The 17296-nt window shown below is 37.7% G+C and overlaps 1 protein-coding gene across 4 annotated transcripts in view; it reads left to right on the top strand.

The window, feature by feature from the left end:
• The window catches only part of LOC116267495 (protein MICRORCHIDIA 6), a 29749-nt gene extending 12961 nt beyond the window's left edge, over window positions 1-16788 (top strand). For all 4 annotated transcript variants that reach the window (XM_031649228.2, XM_031649226.2, XM_031649225.2 and 1 more), the window contains 10 exons: window positions 13-114; window positions 198-344; window positions 3298-3390; window positions 3791-3842; window positions 3972-4083; window positions 15540-15667; window positions 15743-15852; window positions 15977-16056; window positions 16138-16180; window positions 16284-16788. In XM_031649228.2, coding sequence (XP_031505088.1) covers window positions 13-114; window positions 198-344; window positions 3298-3390; window positions 3791-3842; window positions 3972-4083; window positions 15540-15667; window positions 15743-15852; window positions 15977-16056; window positions 16138-16180; window positions 16284-16382 — 966 coding nt within the window. In that variant the 3' untranslated portion in view covers window positions 16383-16788. The remainder of the gene's footprint in view (window positions 1-12; window positions 115-197; window positions 345-3297; window positions 3391-3790; window positions 3843-3971; window positions 4084-15539; window positions 15668-15742; window positions 15853-15976; window positions 16057-16137; window positions 16181-16283) is intronic.
• The last annotated feature ends 508 nt before the right edge of the window (window positions 16789-17296 follow it).

Here is a 17296-nt window from a genome sequence, read left to right as displayed (position 1 = left end):
TGATTTCATCAGGATATTAAGATTTCTGGAGCTCCAAAGCCGGAGCATACTGGTCATCATACAAGGATGCTGACCCATATGCATGTTGCAAATCAATACCTCTACTCTCTTCGTGTCAGTCTATGAATTTAGATTTGAGTCCTTTAACGTTCATATTTCCATTTCTATTCTAGTTCTTAAGGTTTTGATTTCTGCAGGTATATGTGTCTATTCTTTATCTGCAACTGCCTAATAGCTTCAGTATAGTATTGAGAGGAAGAGTGGTAGAGCACCACAAGCTAGTTGACAACCTCAAGTTCCCACAGTACATCCTGTACAAACCTCAAATTGGGGGAAACAAGGAGGTACTTTTGAAGTTTCGTATTTTCTGTTGTCCCTTGCTCTGCAGAACAAAAATGGAGAAAAATGATACCATTAAAGGCATTTGTGAAATATAAGAGAAATAAAGGAAGAAGCTTATGCTTAAGATGTGTAAAAGAACTCCCAATATCTTTTCATAGTGTGTGTTTTAATAGAACACGATTCATCCAATAATATGCATATATATTGGCAAATTGGAGATGTGAAATGTGCGGATAAGTAACTCTGATTTTCTTCCTTGGAATTCAAACCCATGGATGTGTTTGAAGTTAGAACTGATCCATATGCTATAAAACCAGCCTATAGGATTATGTTTCCAGTGACAAAACATGGTCATATTAGTGTTATATATTTATGTGATTTCTGCGCGGTTGAGTTTTCAAACGTTAGAAAAAGCTACCCACTTCTTATTGCAACACCCCGAACCTCTGGAACGATACTTGGAAGCCAAGAGTGAAAATTTCGAAAAATCGCGAGGGGTTTATATATACATAATACATCTTGTATTATCAAGTGCCTTGGTTTGTAGCCTTTTTGTATATGTATTGCATTCGGAAAAAATGTGTTTTTTTGTTTTTTCACATTTCGTGTTTTTCTCATTTTTTTTAATGTTTTTTTTTTTTTCAAATTGTATGTTTAGGCTGGCTAAGGGGCAGATTGGAACCTGCCATAATTCACACTTGGTTAGTTTTGGGTTGAGCCGAAGCAGTTGGCATCAAATTCAAAGTTTCAAACTTGGGTCCAACACGTAAGGACATGTATCAATATTTTTTTGAGATACTAAAGCTCTTGTTGAGCAGTCTTATCCAATATTGTAAATGGTGTAAGATAACCTGTATGAGTTGGCTCAAACTTAAATATGTAATTGAGCATAATGTAACATGCTGTTAAAGACCAGATAATTTGAAATTTAAATAAAAAAAATCACAAAGAATTTTAGAAAAATAGTAAAAGAACAAAAAATAGAAAAATATTCTTTTCAAAAAACATGAATTGCATGAGCATAAGAAAATAACAGCTATATGCTAACTACGACATGTATGTTTTCATTAGAAATAACTGAATTTGAAACATTGGGTTCTTAAATTACTCTAGAATCCTAGATACTTAAAAGTTAAAAACAATTCAATGAATGTCAAACAAATAAGTTTTATCATGTGTGACTTATTACTTTGAGTCTAAGTAACATGAACTCTTCAAAATGATTGCTGCCACATTGACAATGACTCGGGTGTAGGTGTGGCAATGAACACACTGACACACACACACACTCACACACATAATCTCTGTGCCCACCCCTGCACTTATGTGGCATAGTTTGGAGTCGAACAACTCAATGGTCATGAGGATTGAACTTTATATATATATGTATGGTGTTCTTTGTTTACATATATATGTTTTCGTGTTTATTTCCTCGTGGATGTATGAGTTCATTTATTTATAGTCTATCGACTTAGACCAAGTCAGGCTGACTAGTCCCGATTAACCTTGGTTAGTCCTTCTAGGGTCATGAATGACCTGCATCCAATTTCCAATTTTGGTAATTTTACAATGTCACAGATATCACGATATTTTCGAAAATATCATGATATTATCGCCAAAAATTTAAAAAAAAAACGAAGAAAGGGAAAAAATCCCGATATTTTGGAAAAAATAAGGAAAATATTATTTTTTAAATATTTTCGAGTTTTTCCTGAGATTTTCCCCAAAAAATACAACTTTTCCATTGAAAACCCAAGAAAAATCTCACCGTTTCCAAGAAAAATCTCATCGTTCGAGAATGATATTTGTGACAATGATTTTTGCCATTCCTTTTTTCATACTCTTAAGAGATATATTTCCTCCTTTTCATACTCTTAAGAGATATATTTTTCCCCTTTTCTCCCATCTTTTTCAATTGATTCTAACATGGTTGTGCAGGTTGTGTTCCTGCCTGTATAGACATGCCACTTGCTGGTCTATTTTCATATGTTTTAAACTTTTCCAGACCTGACGTTACATAGTTTTTCCAAAAATGAGTTATTTGTTTAGATGTATGCCTTTATATACATTTGAGAACTGAGAGATTGCACGTTTTCTGAAAAGAGTCCAAAGAATAAAATAGGTAAGAAACTGCCTTCATACTTCAAAGTATCAACCAAAAATATATATCTTTGTGGTCCTGTGATAAATTTCCTTGTTGGGCAAAAAAAAAAAAAAAATCCTTGGCACAAGTTACCTTAATCTCTTAGCGTACAAGTCACAAGATGTACAGAATAAAGATGGTTTATTTATTATTTTTCTCATGGAAGATATGATAGAAGCATGATACAAATGGAACCACCTTACTTTTATATGCAGAAATATTACCGAGCTATTGACTGTTGAACCATTGAGTTAGCTTATAGGTTATCTAGAAAGGTCAGTAACTTTTATCACAGCTTTCCCTTTTAGAGAAAATATAAGGTTAAAAAAAAGAAAAGAAAATAGTAATATTGAAAAGTAATATTGAAAATATCTATACTTGGTACTGTTTTATAAAAAAAAAAAATCTACATTTATATTGACATCCACCTACTGAATCATTTTCATCTATGATCAGATTATTAAGTGAGTTAATGATCATTGTTTATTGAATGGACTTGCTGGGATTTATGTATTAAAATATGTTTCTCAAAAAACGAAGAAGGTGGATAGTGACTAGTGACGGGCTTCATAGAAATGCAAGTTATCAGGAAAATGACATTTTCACATCTAAACTCTAAAGCACCATGACAGTGCACAATATATGCAAGAATCGTGACAAATGCATACAACGAATGCCTGTCTTTGACATGTACAAGTAAATTCTGCTCGAAGTCTTTCAATTTTTGTGTTATGCATATCATGCCAGAAAAAGAAAAGAAGAGGAGAAAATGACGGTCACTTAAAGCTGATCTGCGTTTTTGGTTGCTTCAGGCTGAAGTTATAACAATCATAGGTTTTGTGAAGGAGGCACCACATGTTAATGTTCAAGGCTTCAATGTCTACCACAAGAACCGTCTCATTAGGGTAAGACTTGGGCACCTTGCTTCTTTGCAAAGCTAGCAAACTACTTCTTTTCTGTCCGTACTTCTCTTTATGATCATTATATGACCATAAAAAGGTGGATATTGGATAAGTGATAGTATGAGAAACATTAAGAGGTTAAGCGAAAAAGGTCTGCCCAGTTGTAATTTTAGTTTTTGATATAGTTTTAGATGGCCATATTTTAAAGAAATTGATGAATTTTGGCAGTCACTATAGTTTGAAATTTGAATGCCATATACCTAGTTGACCAGCAGGCACATAATAACAGTTTCATCATAGATCAATCGTTATGTTTTTATATTCAGATAATACTTTTATATGGTTCAAATATGTTTATTTACTAAGGTAGTTGGTATCTGACAATCTTTCTGGTTACTTGCAGCCCTTTTGGAGGGTTTGGCTTGATCCGAGCAGCAGGGGAAGGGGTGTAGTTGGTAAGGAGTTAACCTTTGGGTAGTGGATCTGATTCACTCTTGATTCTTTATCCTCCATCCACCGTAGATACCCTTAAGATAACTGAAATTGCAAATGTGTTTCTTCTGCTTATGCTGTTACCCTTTCAGGGGTGCTGGAAGCTAACTTTATAGAGCCTGCTCACGATAAACAAGATTTTGAAAAGACTGCTGTCTTCCAGAAGCTTGAAGCTCGTTTGAAGACGATGGCAGTTGAATATTGGTAATTCTTAATATTATATTCTACACTAACATTTAATGCATGATACTGGAAAAAAGGAACGCTGCAAATATGAATCCCTGTAGAGTTTCTTGCTACTTGATTACTCTTTAAGGTACCTAGTTTGAATTTTTGAATTATGTCATATGATACTTATGTGGAGTAGATAAAATGTTTATTTTTTCTTTCTCTCATTCTCTCCCTCTATATATATATATATAACAGTTGCAAAAATGGTTCTTGGGTTTTTATTGTCAAGGTCTTTCTTGGGTATTTTTTGTTCAGGCTGTTTCCTCAGGAAGATCTTGGGCATTTCCCGAAAAAGGAAAATATACCAAAACATAGGTAACATCAAATTAAGTGAAAAGCTAAAAAGAACACACGAAAGATGTAAAGATAAAAGGCCAAATGAGTTAGAAGTTGATAATTAAGCAACATGCTAGTTGTGTAACAAATAACAACTAACAAACAAGTAAATAATTAAAAAGGTAACATGTGTGATAGATACAATAATCAGAACTAATCTAAGCTGTCCGTACAACTCTTGACATGCCTAGTAATAAACAAACAAGTGCATAAAAAAATATATCAATCAACAAGAAAAAATTCAAAGTTTCAATTTTTCAAGCTATAAGAATTCAAGCTTTCAGGGCTTTAAAGCTTTAAGCTTTACACACAGTAAATTCTTGAAGTCATCACTTCTTCCTTAAAAGAAAGGGAAACGTTAAAAGGATCAACCTTCATCCGGAGAAGTAGAAAATAAGATTCTTCATTTATTTCACACAAGATTCTTCATTTATTTCATGCATACGCCATCCTTATCCTCCTTTGGCTTGATCATTGGTTTCTTAATCATCTGATAGAAGGTAGATTTTCCACTACCCTAGTATCAAAATCTTCTTCAGTGGATGACACAGATGGTCTATGTAAATCAGATTTGCGTTCTTATTTTCTATTTCTTAAGCCATTTTTTTTGCATGCATATTCTTCCTAAAGAACACCAAATCTGCTAATCTTGTTGGAAGAAGATTTTTTTTTTTTAATTCTTGCTGTTAGCAGCTTCCAAAGCACTCCAATTTCTTTCACAAGCTGATGCATTTCGTGGTTGCTTTAAAAGTTTGATCGCCACCTTTTGAAATTCAGGAAGAGGAGGACCAAATATCTCCATCAAATCCTTATTTAAAGAAAACAAAAAAATAAGATTATTATATTTTACATCTTGCAAGTAATATCTATAATTAAATTACAAAAAGAAGATGAAGTACATGTACTTGGATGTGTAGAGTAAATAAGATCGATGCCTAACCCAATTACAAAACAATGTGTGCGTGTGTGCATGCTTGTGTGTGCATGTGTGTGTGTATTATCTTTACTAGCAGCTCATATAGCTTCTTGGGGCTAAGTGTCCCAAGCAACACCTTTTCCATCTCCAAATGTTAATACCCTTACAGATGATTTGGTGAACATAATTATCTTTCTTCCTGTTCTCCAGAAATAGTAATTTTGATCAAAACTTGTCATCTTGTTAGCAACATCTTTTGCAGCACCTTCTGCAAGTGTCCATTCATTTGAAGCAAGCATAAACTTGACCCTCTTCTTGTTTCGAAATGAAATCCAAGCACATGAAATGAGAAGTAAATCTTGTCACATCTGTTTTCCTTTGCTCTATCGTGATATCTAAAGCTTGTGACTCATTAGCACAATCCATGTTGCTTTGCCTATTAAATTTTTTTCTCCAAAATATCAATGACTTTAAACATCAAATCAAGCTGCATGTAATGTAGTACAAATATTTTGATAATGGTCTTCAAGAATAGTTTTTGATCTTCTATAGTTTGCTTTGACTGTCTGTAACAATTTGGACAATATTTATGGCTCAATTTCTCCTATTGCAGAAAATAGAAGCTCAACTATTTAATTTGCATTCTCATGTCCCTTTTTGCATGTTTTGCTTTCCAAAACAAAGTGCCTCTTGAAAATTTTATCAACCAATTTATCAACTTTCTAAATATTAGATTATGATCCACTTTTAGATCACTCAGCTTTTATTTCATCAACATATACTTCATTTTTTTTCTTTGCATCTTCCTATAATTTTATCCTTGTTGTTTTATTACTTGGAGGAAAATATTTTGGCACATGGTTCAAAATAGCAACATGAAAATTCTTGAATTCCTTATAGTGAGAAAATTAAATGGGAAATTATGTCCAATGCGTTAAAAAAAGGTCATCTGTGCAATCTTTTTTCTTGCTATCTGGATATGCTTGGTATTGTTTGTTGTCCTCTACATTGAACTAAACCAGCAGAACCAAAGGGGCTGTTACCTAAAGAATATTTAATACATGTTTGTGGTTTGTTGAAGAGGTTAGGTACCTCAAAGTTGTTCTTTTTTCTGAAGGTCTCTCTCAAGATCTTTCGGGTGAGCAAGGGGTATTAATCCCACCGCCCGAAAAAGGCCCGAAGGCCCCCCCATTCCCCCTGCCTCCGGGGTCCTGAGCTGTGTCGGTGTCAGCGATAGCAACAGTGCACCCTTCAGCTTAAATGCCGCGCCCTACCACCTTAAGACACGGGAACATAACGCCCACGAGAATCGAACTAGAGACCTGCCTTAGTACAGGCCCCTAGCTCAACCAGCTACGCTATGCCCCTTGAGGCCTCTCTCAAGATCTTTAGATGTTTTAACTGCCACCTTGACATTTTTTGGCATTTCCTTTATTTTTCTTTCTTTTTTCTCTTTTTTTTACCCTTCTTTTCCTTTTCTACCTGCAGATTACAACGTATTTTGTAGTTTCTAACATTTTAATTTTTTATACTATTTCCTGTTCAACTGCCACAAGAAACTGCGAAATAGAAGTTTTATCTCAGTCACTTTGTTCAAGCTTTTCACAAGCCACTATAGTTCAACCTAAGTAAGTTGGACTTCTAAAAAAATTTGAGATTTTCTATTCCTAAGTTCAAAACTGCCCAACAGCTTGCCTAGTGGTCATTGAAATATTTTTTCTATCTCTCAATGGCACGATGAACCAACAAGCTGCACCAACATTGCAAATAAGATGCATGAGCTAGTATGCTCAGTGTGCTGTGCAGGATGTAGAATAATCAAATGATGATAGTCTACAAAAGAAATCATGATGCGCCATAATTGAGGTACGAGACTTTGCTTGTTTTGTGGGACCCACTGTTTAAAGTTTAAACAAACAGTGGATCGCCAGAGCAAGAAAAAACATGACTTGAATCCAAGTTTTCCTCCAGAAACCTCTTATTTGGGATCTGTTGAAACAGTGAAAGCGACAAGAACACGGATGTAACGTGGAAAAACCCTCAACGAGAGGGAGAAAAAACCACGGGTGAGGAGGTCTGGTGCCCATTAACCGCTAGACTTTCTCTCTCTTAAAACTTCATTCACTTCAAAAATTAGGGTTACAAGTCTTTAAGTAAAGCCCAACAAGGGCTACAAGCTGGATCGGGTCTGGACCCAGACCCGGTCCCAAGACCCATCTTTACATGCTTCAACACTCCCCCTCAAGTTGGGCATACATGTCAAACATGTTAAACTTGGATACATTTCTCTCAAAAGAAGTTGAAGATAGAGCTTTAGTCCGAACATCGGCGGTTTGGTCTTAGACTTCATGTAAGGTAAGATTAACTCTTTAGCTCAGACTTCATGTAAGGTAAGATTAACTCTTTAGCATCAATCCTCTCACGGATAAAGTGGTGATCAATCTCAACATGCTTTGTTCTGTCATGTAGTACATGGTTATTAACTAGGTTGATTGCAGACTTGTTGTCACAGTACATCTTCATAAGTGCTCCAATCTCTATCCCGATATCAGCTAGCAATATTTTCAGCCAGAGTAACTTTGACACTCCCATAGCAATAACTCTATACTCAGCCTCTGCACTAGATCGAGAACACACATCTTGCCTCTTGCTTCTCCAGATAACAAAGTTTCCTCCCAAGTAGACACAGTATGCTGAGGTAGACCTTGTAGTATCGGCACAACCTGCCCAGTCAGCATCGGAATACCTTTCGATCTCAACAGACTCTTGTTTCACATATAAGTGCTCCTTGCCAGGATTCCTCTTCAAATAGCACAATATTCTGTCCACAGCCTTCAAGTGTGCATCAGTCGGGGCATGCATAAATTGACTCAGTACATTCACAGCAAAAGTGATATATGGTCGAGTGAGGGTAAGATAAATCAACTTCCCAACAAGACGTTGATATCTTCCTTTGGCTTCTTTACAGAGCAACTCCCCATCTCTAAGGCTCAACTTGTGCCCAACATCAAGAAAAATAGAAGCTGGTCTACACCCCAGCTTACCGGTCTCCTCCAATAGATCTAGTGTGTATTTTCGTTGATTTAACACAAGGCCGGTACTGGACCTAGCAATCTCAGTACCAAGAAAGTGCCTCAGTTTACCAAAATCCTTGAGATCAAATTCGGCAGCCAGTAACACTTTTAGCTTTGTGATTTCATCCTCATCATCATCTGTAACAATCATGTCATCCACATAAACAAATAACAGAGTGACTTTCCCTTCTGTCCCCTTCACAAACAGAGTGTGGTCTCCATTCCCTTGATTGTCGCTATAATGTTGCATTACTCATTTGAGTCGTTCGAACCATGCTATGGGCGATTGCTTGAGGTCATATAAAGCCTTTTTTAGTTTACAACATTTTTCACACCTCCTTTTCGAGATCGCCATTGAGAAATGCATTCTTAACATCCAATTGGTACATCCTCCACTCCTTCATCACAGCTAGAGAAATAACAACTCTAACTGTCTTGATTTTCGCAACAGGAGCAAAAGTCTCCAAGTAATCAATCCCATATTTCTGACTAAACCCCTTGGCCACAAGACGAGCTTTGTATCTTTCAACACTTCCATCTGGTTTGTATTTGATGGTGTAGACCCACTTGGATCCAACCAAGTGAGCTGCTTCAGGGATCTTTACAACTTTTCGTGTCATGTTTCTTCTCAGGGCTTCCATTTCTTCTTGCATCGCATCAACCCACTTGGAACCACCTTGAGCTTCAGCAACTGTCCTGGGAATCACAGCCAAAGAAAGAGAAGATACAAAACACTTGTAATCCTTGCTCAGTCTAGAATAAGATATGAAATTATCAATAGGGTGTTGAGTACATGACCTAACACCCTTTCTAAGAGCAATGGGTAAATCTTCACTTTTAGCCTCTGCCTGAGTACCTTCAACTGACATCTCTTGGGCACGACTTGGGTCATCCAGGAAGGAGTAGCATTAGGATTTGGAGTAAGATTTTTGTCACCGGAGGGCATCGCTTCGTCAGCTTCATCAATGGGTCTTGCCACAGGCGACTTTCGCCTAGAGTAAACATGCCCAAACAAACGGTCATGTCCCTCCTTATCCACAGTTGAACATCGATCATCCTCATTGTGTTCTAGAGGGTTAGTAACCTCAATCTCTTCCTTCTTGTATTAGTAAACTGAATCTCTTGATTGGGAGAATATTCTTCTCTCATTGTAGACTTCTCCCCCTGAAGAGAATTCTCACCAAAATATGAAGCATGTTCCAGGAAGGTGACATCTTTGGTAACATAGGCACGACCTGTGGACAATGTTGTAAAACGTGTATCGTAAGGCATATCGGTCGGGCTTTAAGATACGCCGTATCGTAAATTTTTTTAAAATAATAATAATAAATCAGAAAAACTTAAAAAAAATCGGAAAATTCATAAAAAAAATAATAAATAATAAAAATAATAAATTCTTCATAGAAAACATGTTTTAGATAATGATAGACTTATTATTGCTAAATGCTATAAACTTACGCGTTCACGGTTCATCATTCATACTTCATACTTCATAGACATCAAAATTCATAACAATATCATTCAATTTCAATCAACAAAGCATAAGTCATAAAGTGATAAAACATTCAAGTGTTCAACAACCATAGATTCATAACTCTTAAGTGGTTTGGTACATATAATGATTCATCATTCATAATCTTCATCATCTACATCTTCTTCTTCATCTTCATCGTCAAGAATTGGAAGATCCTCACCAACATATTCAGCACCAGCAGTAGCACTAGCAGACTCTCCTTCATCAACAAAGCCTTCTGTTGCTTCAGCTTCAAGGTTGAAGCATTCAAGATCTTCATCATCAAATATTGTAGTCGGTTCTTCCTCAATCCATGGCTCCAGATCGTCAAAGTTTTCCAAGCTGATAGGATGGAACTGAGATGTGTGCTTCCTTGCGGATGTTTTTTGTAATTCTCTACGTTACATAAGAGAAAACTTGTTAATATATAATTTCATATAAATATATTGTACAAAAAATGTAAACATTAAGCTATATTACCTTTGTTTCAACCTCATATTATATCGAACAAAGACAAGGTCATTCAACCTTTTACGTTCGAGCCAATTCATTTTTTTGCTATGGATATGTTGGAACACACTCCAGTTCCTTTCGCATCCACTAGCACTGCATGTTTGGCTGAGGACTTTGATTGCAAAACGTGCTAGGTTTGGACAATCAAACCCATACCTATTCCACCACAAATCTAAACAAAAATATAACGTTATAACAAATCAATGTGAAAGTTCTAAAAGAATCAAATGTAAAAAATGCAAAGTAAATTAAACATTTCTATGTATTTACCTGGACGCATGGTTGTCCTGGCTCGAACGGCGACAGGTTGTCCCATGCCCCGATAACAAGTATCATATAGATCTAACTCTTTGCTGACGACATCTTATTCTCTAGAATCTGCCACTAACACGTTAATACAATCCAACAAATCACTTAAGATTTCTCTGTCCTTAAATGTAGGAGAAAATCTAATTGCAGGATTTAGATAGTAAACTGTTGCATGAAGAGGTTGATGAAGCTGTCCAGTCCACCTTTTATCTATCATCTTCCATATGGGCATATATAACTTTTTCTTTCCTTTTAAGTTGTCTTGAATTGCCTCTTTTGCTTTATCCATGGCCTCATATAAGTACCCTATGGAAGGCCTATCCTCGTTGTCCGCTAACTTGAGGACTTTCACTAATGGAACACAAACTTTCAATAGCTTCACACATGATTCCCAAAATTTGTTATTAAATATGATATCCACAACTAAAGAAGCATTTCTTTTATGAGCATGTGGATATGCAGCCCATTCTTCACTAGCGAACATCTGCCTCAAAGGAGTTCTTTGTTTCACCACACTCTGCACAGTCAATACATTTGTGGCAAATCTAGTTTGTGCTGGTCGTATCAATTCAACTCCTTTTGTAAACTTTCTCATCAAACTCAATATATATGCATGATTATAGATAAATTTTGTTACCTCTTGACATTGGTCAATGGCTGATTTCATATCATGCATCTCATTAAGATCTTGAAGCATAAGATTAACACAATGAGTGGCACATTGACTCCAAAAGAATGTTCTATACTTTTGAAATAACAAATCTCCTGCAGCTCTATAATTTGCAGCATTATCCGTAATAAACTGTACAATGTTTGCAGGTCCAACTTCTTGTACGACATTATCAAAAACATTGAACAAAATCTCAGCAGTCTTAGGAATATCAGACAAGTCAAGTGATTTCAAGAACATTGTACCTTTAGGGCAATAAACAAGAAAATTTACAAGTGTTCTTGACCTTGTATCAGTCCATCCATATGACATAATGGAGCAACATGTTTCCTTCCAAGATAATTTCAATTCATCGCAATGTTCAGACACTTCTTTCACTGTATCTTGAAGAATTTTACTCCTCAACTGATGATATGATGGCATTTTGAATCTGGGGCCTATAGAAGCAATTGCATCTGTCATGGCTTGGAATTGAAAAGAATTAACTGCATTAAATGGAATACATGCATCATAAAACCATTTCCCTACCATCTTTTGTGCTTGATATAGCATATCTTTAGATGTCATAGCAGCACGAATCTGCGGCTGACCACCTGGGCTAGTATATGAAGGGAAAAAGCTCTTAATAGAACCAACACTAGACCTGCCAGTAGGAACTCTACCACTAGGTAGTCGCATACCACGCCTGGGCCTATCTACTGTGCCTCTTCTCTTCCTTCCCGTTATGCCAGATCGACTTCCTTCATACATAATCCTTTTTCCTCTACGATCTCTACCTCTTGAGGTCTCCAAATCTGTTCTTAGAATGCTATCATCTTCATCATCACATTCATAAGCTTCTTTCTCTTCTTCTTCATCTTCCAAAGACTCATTATAGCCTAAATCTGCCTCTTCAATTTCTTTCTGTATCCTCTTTTGATGTAAAGCATGAAACATATCTAAACATTGCTGACGCACATATGGAGGCAAAGGTTTGTTTGGTCCTTCAACACAAGGAGATGCATTTTTGGAGGTCCCTGCCAAATGGTGTTTCATTCTACTAATCTCTCTTGAAAATGTATTCCCACAAAAGCTACATTTGAGTTTCAAGCGGTTATTCTCCTTCACCCTTTCGCACCATTTCCATGTGAGATCCATATCTTCAAAAAAAAAAAACGAAATCCTATGGTAAACTTAATGAAAAACACACAAAATCTTTCAATCTACGATTGTACGGTAAAAAATTGTGAATACATGGTAAGAACATGAGATTTCATACCTTACGAAGAAGAAATGAAGAAAACCTCTTTCCTCCCAACGAAAATCAACCATCTACGCACAAATCGACCCCTTAATCTTCGATGTCACGGTGAACATCAACTTTTCGATGGTGAAAATGGACGATCGCCCTCCCTGACGGCAGTATCCGAGCTTGAGAAATGAAGAACGAAGGCTTTTTTTTCAAAATGAAGCCGAATAAGTAGGTCTCGGGCCTCCTTTTGCGAAATCAGCCCGTATCGTACGATACGGGGTATATCGCCCCGTATCGTACGATACGGGCGATACAGGAACGATACACCCCCTATTTACGATACGGGGGGTGTATCGTACCGTTTTTTTAAAACGATACGGTACATATCGTACGATACGAGGTCGTATCGTACGATATGTACAACACTGCCTATGGAAGGGTCTCGACACTTATATCCTTTTTGAGTGGGGGAATAACCTAGAAAAACGCCCTTAACCAACCTAGGATCAAGTTTTTTAATATTAGAACTGTGATTGTGAATAAAACAAACATATTCAAAAACTCTAGGTGGAAGAGAGAAAGGTTCATGACTTCCCGGTAACATAGAGTGAGGCGTCTGCCCATTCAACACACGACTAGGCATATGGTTAATTAGATACACACTGGTCAACACAGCATGCCCCCAATATTTTTTTGGAACATGACGTTGAAAAAGAAGTGTCTGAGTCATATTCTGGCGATTCTTTCGTTTAGCAACTCCATTTTGAGGAGGAGTATAACTACAAAAAGTTTCATGAACAATTCCCTTTTTTCGAAAGAAGCTATCAACAGACTGACACGTATACTCACGAGCATTGTGAGATCGAAAGGTCTTAACAAATGCTCCATATTGAGTTTCCACATAAGCAATGAAAGTCTCTATGACAGTAGGAACTTCACTACGATCTTTCAACAAATAAACAATGGTGTTACGAGAATAATCATTTATAAAGGTGATCAAATACTGAAAACCATGACAAGAAGAAATTCCCGAAGGCCCCCACACATCAGAGTGAATCGTGGCAAACACCTCGTTAGAACGATGGGTAGACACAGATTATGAAGCCCTAACATGTTTGGCCAGGTGACAGACATCACAAGACACTATAGTCATATCTAACCTGGAACACAGATCAAGAAATAACTGTCTTAGAATTCCAAAAGGAAGGTGTCCAAAGCGTTCATGCCAACACAGAATCGATTGAAGGGAGTCCTCTTTACTTTTCGTTGTTTTGTTGGCGGCTATCATTAGGGCAGTAGCAGCACGCATAGGTAAACGATATAGCCCTTCAGAAAATAAACCAATCCCAATCATCTTCCCTGTCACAAGTCCTGTAGAATACAACGATCAACAAAAAAAAAAAAGTTCACAATTCAACTATTTTGTAATCTTGCTAACCGACAAGAGGTTCAAGGGAAGATGGGGAACATGTAGAGCATTGTGGACTAAGAACTTGTTCAAAAGTGAGAGACTCTTTTTTCTAGCCACAGAAATAGAGGAACCATCGGCAAGAGACACCCGTTCCTTTCCTGATGAAAGCTTATACCCTTGAAAGACCTTAGGGTCGCCAGTCATGTGGCGGGTAGCACCACTGTCAATAATCCACTCCCCCATATGAGAATCGGCCACCACGTCGGGTTCACCAAAGCAAAAAAGGCCTAATCAAGAAACAGGCACAAAGAAGGAACAACAAACGGCAACCGAGAACAGCAGACGGGATGATGCTGGGTGGTGACACTGGGAGTTGACAGATCAGTGCGACAGTTCTCCATGGGCTTCACGGGCAGAAAGAGAACAGCGACAACCGGCACACACCAGACGACGGCAAACAGCAATGGAGGCCTCGGGCAATAGCAATGGAGCACAAAATGGTGGGCGACGGTGAGCGCTGAGTGATGGACGACGCTAGGCACTGATAGATGCTGAGCGATGGGGACTTAGGGCGACGGCAGAGGTGGGCTGCACTGGCGATGGAGCACGACGGGGGTGAGCTAGGCGACAGCCATAAGCCAGCAGCAAGAGCAGCCGGAATCGACAACAACAATGGAAGCAGCAGCGGCGGAATAAGAGCAGCGAGCGATGGAAAGGTCAGGGCTGGAACTTCACAGCCGACAAAAATTTTCACAAACTAGTCATGTCTCTGATACCATGTAGAAACAGTAAAAGCGAGAAGAACACAGATATAACATGGAAAAACCCTCAACGAGAGGGAGAAAAAACCACGGGTGAGGAGGTCTGGTGCCCACTAGCCGCCAGACTCTCACTCTCTTAAAACTTCATTCACTTCAGAAATTAGGGTTACAAGTCTTTGAGTAAGGCCAACAAGGGCTACAAGTTGGATCGGGTCTGGAAACAGACCTGGTTCCAAGACCCATCTTTACATGCTTTAACAGGATCCATTTTGTTTTTCTTGTTCTTGTTCTTTTCTTTGTTTTTGTCTTTTTCTTTTTTGAGAAGAGGGGTGCGGCTTGTGGTAGGAGGGGTGTGTCAGACCTTAGATCCTTAGATCCATTGATATGAGATCCTTGGGTATCTCTGTCGGCCCTTTGAATTGTCAAGTCTTACTAGGTTTTTTTTTTTTTTTCTGTTGAATTTCTGTGCATGAGTCTCTCTACATGAAGGGATGAGCGGGAGGGTGTGTGGTTGATGGGAATGATGCATAATTGGAGAACATAAAATCAAATATTTAACCTTGTTCTGCGCCTTTTTTCAGTTTGTTCATTCTATTTTTCATGCTTCAATACTTCCTGAACCATCATTTATCTTTTAATTTTTAAGTTTAGCAGCCGCTGTTGGGAGGTCTTAGTTGCACATTATTTACTTGCAGGAACTTGCACTGTGCTTTGATTGGGTACAAGCCTCCAGTTCTGAAGATAAAGTCTCAAGGATCTGATAGCAACCACAAACCTGTTCGAATGGAATTAGTTAGTGGTACCACTGGCATGGCAGCTATTGGTATGCATTTCCATACTGAAAGTGATACTTTTAGGACAGAAGATTAATTAACAATACATGCTTTTGCACATACAGGGCTTCAACCTTCTTCTATGAAGAGGAAACCACCAAGCAATTTAGGTGACACAGAAACTTTTAAGCGTCCAGCCATCACGGGACAAAATGCAATACCACCTTATTTTGAAGTGGGCCTTGGATGCATCTTTCCAAACTTTTCTCGTCGATTATATATTACCATTTGAAAGAATAAAACGTTCTGTCTAGATCTTCACAACTCTTATTCCTGGTTGGATTTTTTTTTTAATCTAGACAAGCGACAAAGCTGATGATTCTAGGAGACTGCAGGAAAGTAGGGAACTATTAGAAGAAAATGAAAAGCTGCAGCGACAGTAAGAGAACATTTTATTTGGAGATTATTCATGTCATTGCATCCAGATCATAAGATTCTGATGTTTCTCCATCTTGATCAGGTGTAGGGAATATGAGAAAGTGGAGGAAGAGCTCGAACTTAAAGTAACTCTCTATGCTTAAGTAGTTAATATACTTTGTTACCATTAACATTTTTTTCTTTCTTTTCTTGTTTTACTCAGCTGCTTCCTTTTCTTACTCCATGTAGGTTCGGCAGCTTGAGATAGAACTTCATGAAATGCAGACCAAATATGCTCGTCTATTGTTGGAATCTCAAGAGAGCAAATTGAAGAGCGAGAAGCCATAGCTTTCTGGTGCAAAATGCTTGACATCTCTGGTTTTCTTGAAGATGCTCAATATTTTGCTTCATTACGCATGGCCGTGTTCATATCTAATTCTCACCAAATTTTGTCCGTTATTCTGCGCGCCTCTAAATCAAGATCTGCTGAAGGCAACAAAACGTGATTACTGTACATGAAATCAAGGGGCTGTAATCAGGAAAGTGACAGCCAGTCAGCAGCCTTAATTTGCTTTAGAAGAGAGAATCCCATTTCACGGTTGTCCCACTTGTATTTTGTGTATAAATATGTTACAAGAGTTCACTTCTACTCCGATTTGGAGTGCATGTCAAACAATACATCATGGAGCATTATAAACTTTTGCGGTTGAATAAGAAAATCATCCAAAATTCGATTGAGCCCCATCTTGGACTATATTCCAGCCCCTTATAAGTAAATTCTGTTTGAATTTCCTTCCATTCCACCGTTTAAGCGCCGAACTGAAGTTTACCGGAATCATGTCCTTGACTCCAAACTAATCCATGAATCTGCGCCATATCATTCTCGCAATGCTGCACTTGAAGAAAATGTGATTCGCTGGTTCACTAACCTTTCTGCCGACATAACATTGGGACGCTAACTGCCAGACAAGTCGTTGAGTTCAATCATCAGTCATAAGTCTGTTTTTTGTCTGCTATGAATGGAGTCCAGTTGGCTCTTGGGTATGTGCCATCACAATCCCACAGAACACGTCGAGTATTATCAGAGTTGCTGCCATTGGACCAGACAAGCAATTGACATTGTCTTCAACTAATGGATACGATTCTGCAGGTATATACTTCACGAGAAGCTGCCCATTCTATCTGTCTTTCCAGAGTGACCCTAGCTTCATTCCCATCTTGTCTTGCCTTCTATAGGTTCATTCAGAACAGCTTGCTAAGAG

The sequence above is a fragment of the Nymphaea colorata genome, chromosome 14, assembly GCF_008831285.2.
Source record: "Nymphaea colorata isolate Beijing-Zhang1983 chromosome 14, ASM883128v2, whole genome shotgun sequence".
Classification (NCBI taxonomy): Eukaryota; Viridiplantae; Streptophyta; class Magnoliopsida; order Nymphaeales; family Nymphaeaceae; genus Nymphaea; species Nymphaea colorata.
Note: the sequence above shows the minus strand (reverse complement) of the source record. Positions and strands in the feature narration are given on the sequence as shown.